Source organism: Callithrix jacchus, chromosome 22 (genome assembly GCF_049354715.1).
Source record: "Callithrix jacchus isolate 240 chromosome 22, calJac240_pri, whole genome shotgun sequence".
Classification (NCBI taxonomy): Eukaryota; Metazoa; Chordata; class Mammalia; order Primates; family Cebidae; genus Callithrix; species Callithrix jacchus.
Genome location: NC_133523.1, coordinates 41,835,851 through 41,851,196, shown reverse-complemented (window position 1 = coordinate 41,851,196; position 15,346 = coordinate 41,835,851). Strand labels below are relative to the sequence as shown.

At 46.0% G+C, this 15,346-nt stretch overlaps 1 protein-coding gene across 1 annotated transcript in view; it reads right to left on the bottom strand.

Annotated features, from left to right (window-relative positions):
* Positions 1-13,742, bottom strand: part of ELSPBP1 (epididymal sperm binding protein 1) — a 40,358-nt gene extending 26,616 nt beyond the window's left edge. Inside the window, 3 exon segments of the mRNA XM_078359608.1 lie at positions 12,940-12,992; positions 13,203-13,221; positions 13,679-13,742. Coding sequence (XP_078215734.1) covers positions 12,940-12,992; positions 13,203-13,221; positions 13,679-13,742 — 136 coding nt within the window.
* Positions 13,743-15,346: the final 1,604 nt, after the last annotated feature.

The following is a 15,346-nucleotide window of genomic DNA, read 5'->3' as shown; positions in this document are numbered from 1 at the left end:
CTCCTCCCAGATCTTCCAGATTCCCTTGATCCTTGTCTATGAGCCAAAAGCAAAGGATCCTCAGCAGACTCTGAAACCCCAGGGGATGGTGGGGCCCCAGGATGGAAGATGCTTGGATCCCTGAATGACCATGTGGAGCATTGTTTTCTGACCAGATGCACCCTTCTGGGACTTTGCACAACCAAGAAAAAAACACGCTATTATGTTAAACTGCTGAGAGTTTGGAGTTTTCTTGTTACAACAGCTATTCTCACTACCCTGATAAATACAAAATACAGATTCAGGTTTTCATGGCCTCTAATCCTCACTCAGTGACCCCAGGTTAGGAATCTCTGGAATAAAGAATGTGGGCTCAAGGTGGATCAACATGTAAATGGTTCCTGAGCCTTATTCAGGGGGGATCGATTTCTCAGGAAGAAAAGGATTCTAATTGTGAAGAACGACTCACCAAGGTTTGAGTGAATGACAGAGAATCGAGGTCTCCTCTGATTCTGTTTCCTTGCTTACTGTACAGTCTTTTAGTGGTTAATTTCAGTTTGGAGATATATTAAGATATACTTATTATTAAAGAGAACTAATAATTTTTAAAAAGAAGAAGAAAAAAAGATATAATTAGGGTGTCCAGGTTGGGGTCTGAGGGTTTAGTTCATTGGAATTATATAGCCTGCATTTTAATTAACATATTCACGTTCCCCTCGCCATGTGCTAAGCATTATGAAAGATGCTGGTGCCCAGACTGGTCTTGAACTTCTGGTTTTAAGCAATCCTTTGCCTTGGCCTCCCGAAGTGCTGGAATGACAGATGTGAGCCACTATGGCTGGTCTATTTTTTAAATTACTGTGGATAGAAAGAAAAGTGGCATGTGTGGCCAGGTGCAGTGGCTCATGCCTGTAATCCCAGCACTTCTGGAGGCTGAGGTGGGTGGATCACCAGGTCAGGAGTTCGAGACCAGCCTGGCCAATATGGTGAAAACCCATCTCTACCAAAAAAAAAAATAAAAAAATTAGTTGGGCATGGTGACATGCGCCTGTAGTCCCAGCTACTCGGGAAGCTGAGGCAGAAGAATCGCTTGAACCCAGGCAGTGGAGGTTGCAGTGAGCCGAGACTGAAAAGTGCTTCCTCCTCAAAAACCATTTATTGCTTCAAGGCTTAGCTTAAAAAAAAAAAAAAAAATGGCATGTATGACATCAAAACTAGGAGCTAGATTTTTAAACTTCTGATTTAATCTCCAAAGTAACCCAGTGAGATAAATGCCATTATTTCTCTTCACAGTCTGGAAACTGACTTCAGAGAGGTTATGTTGCTTGACCAAATTTACAGAGAAAATAAGTGGCAGATCCAGGTTCCAAACCCCAGGTCTTCTGTGTGGTTTTTGTGTTTCTTTTCTTTTTTTTTTTGAGACGGAGTTTTGCTCTTGTTGCCCAGGCTGGAGTGCAGTGGTGCGATCTCGGCTCACTGCAACCTCTATCTCCCGGCTTCAAGTGATTCTTCTGCCTCAGCCTCCCAGGTAGCTGGGATTACAGGCACCCACTACCACCTCCAGCTAATTTTTGTATTTTTAGTAGAGACGGGGTTTCACCATGTTAGCCAAGATGCTCTGGAACTCCTGACCTCAAGTGATCTCCCTCCTCAGCCTCTCAAAGTGCTGGGACTACAGGCGTGAGCCACTGTATTCGGCCTCTTCTGAGATTTTTGCTAAGCCAACTCCTCCCTACTTGGTTCCAGGAGTCTTTGCTTTGCCCCCTTCATTCTCTTGCAGTTTCTAAATCCTCCCATCTCTGAAATGAAAGAAGGCAAAAATTTTCATCCCTCAGGTCCCCTTTCTCTTCCTGCTGGCTCCTAGATTTGACGTCATACATGCCACTTTTTCTATTCGCCATAATTTTAAAACAGGCCAGGCATAGTGGCTCATACCTGTAATCCCAGAACTTTGGGAGGCCAAGGCAAAGGATCGCTTAAAGCCAGAAGTTCAAGACCAGCCTGAGCAACATAGTGAGACCCTGTCTCTAAGAAATTTTCATTTAAATTAGCCAGGCATTTTGATGTATGCCTGTGGTCCCAGCTACTCAGGAGGCTGAGGCACGAGGATCACTTGAGCCCAGGAGGTTAAGGCTGCAGTGAGCTATGATTATGCCACTGTACTACAGCCTGGGCAACAGAGTCTGTGTCTAAAAATACACACACACACATATCACACAGACACAGACACGCGCACGCGTAGCGCTGACATTACAGACATGAGCCACTGTGCCCAGTTTGGGCTCTTTCCTGACCCATGCTTTATGCATCCACTCAGGACCGAGTATTTACTGAGCTTTTGCAAGCTGTGGGGCACAGGGGTACATGGTGAGGATGCAGCAGTGGGTAAAGCAGGCACAGCTTCCACCTCCATGGGGCTGAGAGTCTACCAAGGAGACAGACATGAGGCAAAGAAATCAGAAGCAAATACGACTCTTTGCTGTGACCATTGCTGTGGATGCTGAGGGAAATAGAAAAGAACCTTTTTAAAGTTCACTTTCTTTTTAAAGAATAAATCATAAGTGTGCTAATAACTTTGTTAAGCCCTAACCTATGTAGCTGTTACACATGCCACACTTACAGGCATATAGTACATTCTGTGTCCTTGTATTTTAACCACGATATCTGTGCTGGACGTGCTCACAGGCATGTCCCAACTCTCCATTGCTTTGACCTGTTTAGAAAAGTTTTAAGTTGCCAATTGGGTTTTAGTTTAGATTGTGAGGTCCAGCTCCAGCCAATGGAGATCAGACACAGCAGTAAGGATGACCCCAAATGCATAAGGAATAAATTTGTGTATTTCCCTTTGTTCACTGTACTCTCATGGCAACATGGCTAGTGAGGGCACCCTTTCTGCAGTCCAGGAAGTAAAAAATTGTGTTGCTGAAAGATCCACTGTCTCAGTGCTGATTTTTCTTTGTGGCACCAAGCATCAGACATGTCCCAGGAATAACTAGGGCAGCAGACGTGTCCCAGGAATAACTAGGGCAAGCTCACTTGTAATTGAGAGGTCGGGGAGGGTCCTCTGAGAAATGACAGGTGAGCTGACACCTGGAGGAACAGAAGGATGAGGGAGACGTGAGAGGAGCTGGAGGTCTCGGGGTGGGGATGCATCTAGGCAGGAGAAGTCGATGTGGAAAGGGCCTGAGATGGAAAAAGCTAGATGTGCTCAAGAACAGGTAGAACCCACATGGCTGGGGCCAGGCTGGGCACAGTGGCTCATGCCTATAATCCCAGTGTTTTGGGAGGCTGGGCAGGAGGATGGCTTAAGCTTAGGAGTTTGAGACCAGCCTGGGCCACATAGTGATGCCTCGTCTTTACAAAAAGTGAGGAGGAGTGAGGTCACAGAGATACATGGTGAGGTGGATGGGACTGGGCTCTGCAGAGCCTCCCTTAGATTCTAAACAGAAGGCCGGGTGCACTGGCTCATGCCTGTAATCCAAGTACTTTGAGAGGCTCAGGTGGGCAGATCACCTGAGGTCAAGAGTTTAAGACCAGCCTGGTCACCATGGTGAAACCGCGTCTCTACTAAAAATACAAAAATTAGTCCCACATAGTGGTGCATGCCTGTAGTCCCAGCTACTCAGGAGGCCGAGGCAGGAGAACGGCTTGAACCTGGGAGGTGGAGGCTGCAGTGAGCTGAGATCATACCACTGCACTCCAGCCTGAGCAACAGAGCGAGACTCTGTCTGAAAAAATAATAACAATAAAATAAGATAAATGCCACTAGAGCCATGGAAGGGATTAAAGTGAGGAGGGCGGGCCGGTCGTGGTGGCTCACACCTGTAATCCCAGCACTTTGTGGGCCAGAACAGGCAAATTGCCTGTTCAAGACCAGCCTGGCCAACGTGGTGAAACCCCATCTCTACTAAAAATACAAAAAAAAAAAAAATTAGCTGGCGCTGGTGGCAGGTGCTTGCAGTCCCCTCGGGAGGCTGAGGCAGGAGATTCACTTGAACCCAGGAGGCAGAGGTTGCAGTAAACTGAGATTGCACCATTGCACTCCAGCCTGGGCAACAGAGCAAAACTCCATCCAAAAAAAAAAAAAAAAAAAAAGGTGGTGAGGAGGCGTGGCATTTATTAATTTAAAATCCTCCATCACCTTTAGAATACAATCCATAGTCCATACCACGGCCTTCCCTCAAAGCTGATTTCTGACCTTCCTTCCCCTCCCTCCATCTGCCTTTTCGCTGTTTCCTGCGGAAGCCAAGCTTGCTTGCACCTTGAGGCATCTGCACTTGCTCTTTTCTTTGCTTGGGATGGTCCCTCCATTCCCAGATATTTGTGTGACTTGCTTCCTTGTGCAATAAAGATGCAAGTTCAAAGAACTGGTAGCAACCGATGGTCTGGAATGTCACTGACCCTGCACAGACCCAGTCATGGATATTAACGGAAAGTATTCTAGGGGAGGTTCAAAACAACTATTCAACTGTGAGACACAAGCCTTAACAGCCAGACGCCCACGTCTGGAACATCCAGGTGGGGACCAAGTTATACCCTGCGCACTGGCACGTTCAGACACTTGGTGAACCCTCTGACCTGAGCCCTGGGGTGGTTGGGACCAGCATCCTGCCACTGCCACTGTTCCTTGGCCAGTAGGAAAAAGGGTTGCTGTGGTTTTGGAGTCAAACCACGGGCAAATATAGGGGTAGTTTTTTCTTTCTTTCTTTCCTTTTCTTTTCTTTTTCTTTTCTTTCTTTCTTTTCTTTCTTTCTTCTTTCTTTCTTTCTTTCTTTCTTTCTTTCTTTCTTTCTTTCTTTCTTTCTTTCTTTCTTTCTCTTTCCCTTCCTTCCTTCCTTCCTCCCTCCCTCCCTCCCTTCCTCCCTCTCTCTCTCTCTCTCTCTCTCTCTCCTTTCTTTCTTAGACAGAGTTTCGCTCTTGTTGCCCAGGCTGGAGTGCAACAGCATGATCTCTGCTCCCTGTAACCTCCCCCTCCTGGGTTCAAGTGATTCTCTTGCCTCAGCCTCCCAAGTAGCTGAATTACAGGCATGCATCACCACACCTGGCTAGTTTTGTGTTTTTAATACAGACAGGGTTTCTCCATGTTGGTCAGGCTGGTCTCGAACTCCCGACCTCAGGTGATCCACCCACCTCAGCCTCCGAAGTGCTGGGATTGCAGGTGTGAGCCACCACACCCGTTCAGGAGTAGTTTTTTCAATTATCAAATGAGGGAGAATAAACCCCGCCTTGGAATCTTATACCTGCAGCAGATGCTAGAAAGGACTGTGTGAATGTCAGAAGCGGGCACAGGAGCCAGATATCTTCGTTCCTATTTACGGAGACAGCATACAAGCTGGATTTTTTTCTTTTTTTTAGATAAAGTCTTGCTCTTGTCCCCCAGGCTGCAGTGTAGTGGCACGACCTTAGCTCACTGCAACCTCTGCCTCCCCGGTTCAAGCAATTCTCCTGCCTCAGCCTCCCGAGTAGCTGGGGTCACAGGGACAAGCCATCACACTCGGCTCATTTTTTGTCTTTTTAGTAGAGACAGGGCTTCACCATGCTGGCCAGGTTGGTTTCGAACTTGCGACCCCAAGTGATCTACCTGCCTGGGCCTCCCAAAGTGCTGAGATTACAGGCATGAGCCACCACACCTGGCCAAGCCCCATATTTTATTTACTATTTATGGAGACGGGGGGAGAGACAAATTTTGCCACCTTCACTCCCTGCAGGGTCATGCTTATAGTCCTGCCTGGTCCAAAACCCCAATTCCTACACCGTAATTGGTTCATTAGCCGCCAGCTTTCATTTTGACCGTTCTCCCCAGGATTCAAATTCAATGAATAATTTTCGGCTTAGAAAATTATTCTAAGATCCAGACAGGCAGAAGATTATAATCTCAAAAAGAGCCTGCCCTGGAGCCTGACCACCTGGGCTTTGATGCTTTGCCTCTCACTACCTTTGTGACCCCAAGAAAGTACTGAGTTTCCGGGGTCTCAGTGCTCATCCACACAATGGAGGGGATGGTGGTCACTGCTGCTGCTTCAGAATGTCAGTGTGGTTCACAGATGCTTGGAGGGTAGAATAATGCCCACCCAACACAAATCCCTAGAATCCATGAATATGCCAGGTTGCGGGGCCAGTCATTGTAGCTCACACTTGTCATCCCAGCACTTGGGGTAACTGAAACAGGAGGATCGCTTGAGCTCAGGAGTTTGAGATCAACTTGAGCAACATAGTGACACCCCATTTCTAAAAAAAAAATACTATGCAGCCATAAAAAATGATGAGTTCATGTCCTTTGCAGGGACATGGATGAATCTGGAAACCATCATTCTCAGTAAACTGGCACAAGAACAGAAAACCAAATACTGCATGTTCTCATTTATAGGTGGGTGTTGAACAATGAGGACATGTGGGCACAGGGAGGGGAACATCACACACTGGGGTAGGTTGGGGAGGTGGCGGCCTAGGGGAGGGACAGTGGGGATCGGGGAGGTTGGGGAGGGATAACAATGGGAGAAATGCCTGATGTAAGAGACAGCAAACCACTACAGCATGTGTGTACCTATGCAACGATCCTGCAAGATCTGCACACGTACCCCAGAACTTAAAAGTAGATTAAAAAAAATTTTTTTTAAGTAGCCAGCATGGTGGCACATGCCTGCAGTCCTAGCTACTTGGGAGGCTGAGGAAGGAGGACTGGTTGAGTCCAGGAGGTTGAGATCAGCTTAGGCAACATAGTGAGACCCCTATCTAGAAAAAAATCTTTTTAAAAAATTCGCTAGTGTGGTGGTGAAGAAGGAAATTAAATAACAGCAATAATAGTACAGACAAAACCTTATAATTTGTAGTTGCTATATAATAAAGTAAATTTTGCTGTGTTGTGTGCTGTTTAATATAAAACCTAACCCCCAGCTCTGCTTAAAATTAACAAACTCCCTGTAAAACCTCCCTTATCTATTCTCCTCACATTCTCAGCAAAGTTCCCAGGAATCTCAAGACTCCAGTTTTTCTTGCTGACCAGCTGCAAGATCACAGTGCAAGATAACACCCAAAGAGTGTACAATGCATTTCTCAAAATGCTATTTCTCAGATGTAACGTACATCAGAAGACATGTTACAAATTAATTAACTGTTCGTTATTCTGACTTCTGTAAACCTGTTAGCTGCTACATCACCCTGGATATATAAAAGTACCCCATTTTGGCCAGGTGCAGTGGCTCATGCCTGTAATCCTAGCACTTTGGGAGGCTGAGGCGGGCAGATCACAAGGTCAGGAGATTGAGACCATCCTGGCTAACATGAAACCCCATCTCTACTAAAAATACAAAAAATTAGCTGGGCATGGGAGGCCAAGGTGGGAAGATCACTTGTGTTCAGGAGGTCGGCCTGGACAACATAGTGAGACCCCATCTCCACAAAAATTTAAAAATTAGCTGAGCATGATGGTGTACACCTGTAGTCCCAGCTACTGAGGAGGCTGAGGCAGGAGGATCACTTGAGCTCAGGAGATTGAGGCTGCAGTGAGCTATCACTGCACCACTGTACTCCAGCCTCAGTGACAGAGCAAGATCCCATTTCTTAAAAGAAAATCACTTGTTTATATGATAAATATTTGTTGTATTCCTACTATGCAGAGTTGTCTGTAGACTGGACAGGTGAAGTTCCTGCTTGCATGAGGCTAACATTTTACTAGGGTAGGGAAGACAAAAGACAAATAAGACTTCTGACCAGGTGCGGTGGCTCACGCCTGTAATTCCAGCACTTTGGTAGGCTGAGGCAGGCAGATCACTTGAGCCCAGAAGTTCAAGACCAGCCTAGCCAACATGGTGAAACCCCATCTCTACTAAAAATACAAAAATTAGCCGGGCATGATGACACATGCCTGTAATCCCAACTATTTGAGAGGCTAAGTCACCAGAATCATTTGAACCCAGGAGGTGGAGGTTGCAGTGAGCTCCACTGCATTCCAGCCTGGGCACCACTGCATTCCAGCCTGGGCAACAGAGTGAGACTTGGTCTCAAAAGAAAAAAAAAAAAAATGAGGCTTTCCATTTGGGGTGGTGACAAGTTCCTGGAACTAGATAACTGTGATGATGGTGCAACACTGTAAATATACTTATGGCCACTAAATTGTGCACTTTAAAATCGTTAAAATGCTAATCTTCTGTTACATGTATTCTATCACAATAAACAAAACCAAAATCATTTCAGAATATGAAAAGTGCAATAAAAATAATAATAAACGGGAACCCAAACGACAGTGACTGACAGATGTCTCCTTCAGGAGGTCAGAGAAGGCCTCTCTGAGCAGGTGAGATCTGAACCAAAACCTAGAGTCAGCCACACACAGTCTGAGGAACAAGCATTCCGGGCAGAGGGATCAGTGAGGGCAAGTTGCTGATGTGGGCAACAGTGTGGCACGTCCTGATACCATAGAAGAGAAGTCTACAAGGCTGGACCATTGATTTTCCCCCTCAGGCTGGGCCTCCCGCATGCGCAGTGTCCCCTTTAGGCTTGGGAGGTGAGCATGCGCGGTGCGTTTACTGGAGTTGCACACATGCGCATCGGAGACTCTCTTCCCTTTCCAGCGGAATGCCCCCGGAAGGTCAGGCGCGATCATTTTGTCTCTTAATGCGCATGCCTGGGCTCATTCCCCCAATCCTTGTGGCTTTTTTTATTGTCAGACCTCGGAGTCTCGCAGTGTCGCTTGGGCTGGAGTGCAATGGCACAATCTTGGCTCAGTGTAACCTCTGGCCCCCAGGTTCAAGTGAGTCTCCTGCCTTAGTCTCCCGAGTAGCCGGGATTACAGGCCTCTGCCACCACGGCCGGCTTTTTTTTTTTTTTTTTGGTAGAGACGGGGCTTCACTATGTTGGCTAGGCTGGTCTTGAACACCTGACATCCCAAGGCTGGTCTTGAACACCCGCCTTGACTTCCCAAAGTGCTGAGATTACAGGCGTGAGCCACCGCGTCCTGCCAATCCCTGAGATTTTATTGGAAGCTGCTGACTACCAATTTTGGAATGACTGCAGAGGAAGGAAAAGACAGTACAAATCTAAGTCACTTAGAGCCTTGTAGTTCGGAGACACTGCAGCTGTATCCCACACACACAAAGCGTTTTCCTGAGTGGGCATGTGAGAAGCCACGGATAACAATCACCTCTGGAAGTGGAAACCAGGGAGCAAATAGGAGACTCCTTTCCATTTAAGTTTTTATCACAGCTGTGTGTGACTTATGTCATTAAAAACAATATATATATATATATATATATATACACACACCTAGAACGTAAGAGTTGAAACAGTCCCAACACACAGAAATGATAAATGTTGGAAGTAATGGATATCCTAAATACCCTGATTTGATCATTACACACTATATACATGTATCAAAGTATCACATCAGTGGCTCACACCTGTAATCCCAGCACTTTGGGAGGCTGAGATGGGAGGATTACTTGAAACCAGGAGTTTGAGACCAGCCTGGGCAACATAGTGAGACCCCATTCCAAATGAATAAATAAGAAAAAAAATCACATGTACCTCATAGATATGTACAATTATTATGTATCAATAAAACATTTTAAAAACAGTAATTATGTGTATCTTTACACATATGTGTATATACATGTACATGCCCATATGCATGGTAGATGTGTATATATGTATACATAATATACACACATATGTGCACATATACAGGTATATACATGCACATATGCTCACATGCAAACATGCAGAGTTAAAATGTTTTTTTAAAAAAAAGATAGAGGCCAGGTGAGGTGGCTCATGTCTGTAATCCTAACACTTTGAGAGGCCGAGGCAGGCAGATCACGAGGTCAGGAGTTCTAGACCAGCCTGACCAACATAGTGAAACCCCATCTCTACTAAAAATATAAAAATTAGCTGGGCATGGTGGTGCACACCTGTAATTCCAGCTACTAAGGAGGCTGAGGCAGGAGAATTGCTTGAACCCAGGAGGCGGAGGTTGCAGTGAGCCGAGATGGTGCCACTGCACTCCACAGCCTGGGCGACAGAGCAAGACTGTCAAAAAAGAAAGAAAGAAATAACATCCTGAGTACAGCAATAGGAAGCAGTTTAAAATTACAAAATGAAAAAATCTACAAAAATGAGATGGGTGTCATAGAAATTGATTAATTTTATGGGGTAGTCACTGACTTACCAAATTTATTGAACATCTATAGAGCAAAGTGTGGTGCCAGGGGCCACTTAGTGTTGGCATTCCATAGTGACCAAGAGCCTGTGTGGACGTTTTGCTGGTGTCTGGCAGAGTGACATTTAATAAGGTACTTCACAGCTTACCCCTCTGTAAAATGGTGATGCTAATAATCAGATCTACTTCATAGAGTTCCTGGGAGGATTAAATTGGATGAAAGAAACAAAATGCTTAAGACAAAGTGTGCTATAGAGATAATTCACAATCAATGTTGGCCATTTATGATGATGATGGTGGTAACATTCATTCACCATGCTAGACCTGCAGTAATTAATTAAGCGAACGTTTTGAGAATGTTCTAATTCTCTTCTTTTGCTTTTGTTATTTATTGTCTTTTAAACTTTCCTGAAAATATTACACTCTGAGAAATTTTTTCCCTGCTTAATGATACTCTTCTTTGATAACATTCCCTCATCCATTCATCCATCAACCATCCTTTTACTATCCCTTCTTTCATCATCCCTCCATCTATCCATCCACCCATGTAACCTTCCACCCATCCTTCCATCATTCCTCCATCTATCCGTCCACCCGTGTAACCTTCCACCCATCCTTCCATCATTCCTCCATCTATCCATCTACCCGTGTATCCTTCCACCCATCCTTCCATCCATTCCTCCATCTATCCATCTTTTCATCCATCTTCTTCCATCATCCATTCATCCTTCCATCAACTCATCCACCCATTCATCCGCCCATTCTTCCATCTATCAATTCTCCCATCCTTTTGTCCGTCTTTCACCATCCACTTATCAATTCATTTATCCTTCTATTCATCCATTATTCATTCAGTCCATCCTCTTATCATCCATCCATCAGTCATTCATCCAATAAGTATTTAAGAACCCCACCATTCATAAGAAACTGCGTCGAGTACCAAGAGGAGCCAGATATGATTTCTGCCCTCAGCAACCAGAGATAAATCCTTTCATCTATCCTTTGATTTATTTCATCTACTCCTCCATCCATCCTTCCATTCATCCATTCTTTCACCATTCATCCATTCTCCTATCCACACATTCCTCTCTCATTCTTTTTTCTTATTGTTTGTTGTTGTTTTTACCAGATCACAGCTCAAATTCCCTTCATTCTTTAATCATCCATTAATCCACCACCCATCCAATAAGTATTCAAGAACCCTATCATCTATAAGGAAATGCAGTGGGTACCAAGAGGAACCAGACATAATTTCCGTCCTCAAACACCTAGAGATAAGACATTGGCACCAATATCTGCCACCCAACATGGAAAATAATGGCAGCCACAACTGGTATGAGGCACTGATAGGGTGCCCAAGAGGCAGCTTAGCCCACAGCCTTGGTTCTCTGGTTCTCTAAAGCCACAACAATGTCACAGTGGACCAATGAGGAGATAATAGCACCCAACCAACCAGGGTTCAAATCCTACCTCTCCCATGTATCAACTGGGTGGCCTTGGGAGGGTCACTTCACCTCTCTGAACTCCAAGTCAATATTCCTATCTGTTTAGTGGAGATAATATCTCCACAATAGAAGCCATTGTGATAATTACAGATGCATGTGGGCTGTAAGGTCACTGGAGTATAGTGTCCCTTCAAAATAATGAGTCCATCTGCTTCTCAGCAAAAATGACCCCAGGTCTGAAACAAGACGTCAGTGTGAGTCTTCCCCCAACCTCTAAGCCCACACACAAACCTCTTCTATTACATATTTAGGCTGCCTTTGGAGGGAGAAGCAACAGGACCTCAGTAAGCTCTTTTTGAATCTCAACTTTCTTTTTCTTAAAGTAAGGAGAGTAAGCCTTACCTGGAGAAATGGTGCAAACATTGACAGAACCGTAAAGATTCTAATCCACTACCCAGAATTTAATAAGTAATTCATCCAGTCTCTTAAAGGTAATGTGTTCCCTGTTCTTCAGTTTCTCCCAAACTTGGGGTACAGGCAACCTTCCTTAGCATTACATCAGTCAGATAATCTGGTTTAACCCATTTCTTTGGGTTTATTAACAGAGAAAGGGGCCGGGCGCGGTGGCTCAAGCCTGTAATCCCAGCACTTTGGGAGGCCGAGGCGGGTGGATCACGAGGTCAAGAGATCGAGACCATCCTGGTCAACATGGTGAAACCCCGTCTCTACTAAAGATACAAAAAATTAGCTGGGCATGGTGGCGCATGCCTGTAATCCCAGCCACTCGGGAGGCTGAGGCAGGAGAATTGCCTGAACCCAGGAGGCGGAGGTTGCAGTGAGCCAAGATCGCGCGATTGTGCTCCAGCCTGGGTAATAAGAGCGAAACTCCGTCTCAAAAAAAAAAAAAAAAAAAAAACAGAGAAAGGACCCCACCCACAAGGCTCCACCTGCCCTGCTTTCTCTGGCTTTCCCCTTCCAGAACCAATATGGCAGCCACCAGCTACTTCTGGTTCTTGAGCTCTTGAAATGGGCAAGTCCGGACCGTTCTGTGTTGTAAAATACTGATTCTGAAGACGAAGTACAGGAAAAAGAATGTAAAGTGTCTCGTTAATAATTGTTTGTGTTTATTTTGTGTTGAAATGATCATCATTTAGATATCCATGGGTTCCCCAAAACATATTATTAAAATCAATTGCACTTATCATTTCTTACTTAAGTGTTTCTGCTGTAAAACGCGCCACGATTTATGTGGATCACATCCTATTTCTAGCACATAATGCTGCTCTAAACCTTCCTTCCTTGCGATGGGAGCCCCCAGACCCCACTTCTCACACCCTCCCAAGTTTCCAGGTCAAAATGTACCTTTGAGAAAGTCCTTCTGGGACCTAGCTCTCTCCACGGTCTCTCTTAAAGTTCTGCTCCCAAGAGCTCTGGATTACCTGGGGATTGGCTGAATGGCTTTGCCCCCAGCCTGTCTGTAGGACGGCAGCTTCTCTAAGAGGGTTCTTCATCAGTGGTTACTGTCAGAAGGCAGTTTGAATGAGATCAGCTGTGGTTAATCTATGATGGCTCGAGATAAGCTCATGCATATCCACGAAGCCCATAAAATTCAGTCAAGTGCACACTGATGGGGCCTTGCGGGGGCTGGAGACAGGGACAAGAACATTAATAAGCAGAGGAGAGAATGCTCCCAGAAATGCAGCTGAGGAGCTGGAGGGGTTTCAGCTGAACAATAAAAGACTGAGCGCTCTAGAATTACCTAGCAAGAAGGCAAGTGTGGGATAATTGAACCTAGCCTTCTGAAATATGTCATTTTTGTTGTTTTTTTGAGACAGAGTCTCGGTCACCCAGGCTGGTGTGATCTCGGCTCACTGCCACTATCACCTCCCAGATTCAAATGATTCTCCTGCCTCAGCCTCCTCACTAGCTGGGATTACAGGTGCCCCCCACCATGCCCGGCTAATTTTTTTTATTTTTAATAGAGACGGGGTTTCACCATGTTGGCCAGTCTGGTCTCAAACCCCTGACCTCAGGGGATCTGCCCTCCTTGACCTCCCAAAGTGCTGGGGGTACAGGCCATAATTTTTAAATGATTCTTTACCATCCTGGAATTTTGCAAAGAAGTCCACAAGCCTTCTCTTGGGACCTTTCAGAGTTGCCCGCATGTTACAGCTGACCTTCCTTCCTTGCGATGGGAGCCCCCAGACCCCACTTCTCACACTCTCCCAAGTTTCCAGGTCAAAATGTACCTTTGAGAAAGTCCTTCTGGGCCCTAGCTCTCTCCACGGTCTCTCTTAAAGTTCTGCTCCCAAGAGCTCTGGATTATCTGGGGATTGGCTGAATGGCTTTGCCCCCAGCCTGTCTGTAGGACGGCAGCTTCTCTAAGGAGGGTTCTTCATCAGTGGTTACTGTCAGAAGGCAGTTTGAATGAGATCAGCTGTGGTTAAAAACACCTTGGTTTTACAGATAACGGAATCAAGGCACAGCTGGGCTCAGGGACTTGGCGAACCTCACACAGCAAATTGCTGGGGAGCGCAGGGCTACCCAGTGTGTCCGGGGCTCTCTGCTCACTGTTTCTTTGGTGCTGCATCCTCATGTCCCAGGCTTGGGTGTTTTCAGAATAAGAGGCTTGCAGGAAAATTTGCCTGGCGTGGTGGTGTGTGCCTATAATTCCAGCTACTCGGGAGGTGGAGGCAGGAAAATTGCTTGAACCCAGGAGGTGGAGTTTGCAGTGAGTTGAGAGTGCACGTTGCACTCCAGCCTGGGCAACAAGAGAAACTCCATCTCAAAAAAACAAAAAAGAGGCTTGCAGGCTGGGGCTTGTCTCATGGCAGCCTCCTCTGCCCTGGCTTCTCTGCCTCTCTCTGCCTTCACCTCTTTTCACTGGCTGTCTCTCTGGCCCTCCCTGTCACTCTCTTCCTCAGTCTCTCTTTCACTATCTCTCCTCTCCCCGCTCCCTTTGTCCTTGCCTCCTTTTCCTTCCTCTTTGAAGCTCTTTCTCTGTCTCTGGGTTTTGCTCAGTGTCTCTCTTTCTCCCTTCCTCTCTCTTCATCCATCAACCTGCTGCTTTTTTTTTTTTTTTTTGTCTCACTTTGTCGCCCAGGCTAGAGTGCAGTGGTGTGACCTCAGCTCACGGCAACCTCCGCCTCCCAGATTCAAGCCATTCTCCTGCCTCAGCCTCCGAAGTAGCTGGGACCTTCGGCACATGCCATGACGCCCAGCTAATTCTTGTATTTTTTAATAGAGATGGGGTTTCACCAGGTTGGCCAGGCTAGTCTCAAACTCCTGCCCTCGGCCTCCAAAAGTGCTGGGATTATAGGCATGAGCCATAGTGCCCAGCCCGCATCAACCTGCTTCTCTGATTCTCTTTCTACATACTACTTATTTCAGGGCAGGAACGTATATCAGAATCATCAGGGGGGCTTTAAGAGTACAGACACCAGGCCAGGCACAGTGGTTCATGCCTGTAACCTCAGCACTTTGGGAGGCCAAAGTGGGAGGATCACTTGAGCCCAGGAGTTCAAGACCAGCCTGGGTAATATAGCAAGACCCCATATGTACAAAAAAAATGTTTTTTTAATTAGCCAGGCATGGTGGCATGTACCTGTAGTCCCAGCTACTCAGGAAACTAAGGCAGAAAGATCACTTGAGCTCAGGGGACTGCGGCTGCAGTGAGCTGTGATCATACCGCTGCGCTCCAGCCAGAGTGAGGCCCCATTTTGTTTTTGACAGTCTCGATTGTTGCCCAGGCTGGAATGCAGTGGTGAGA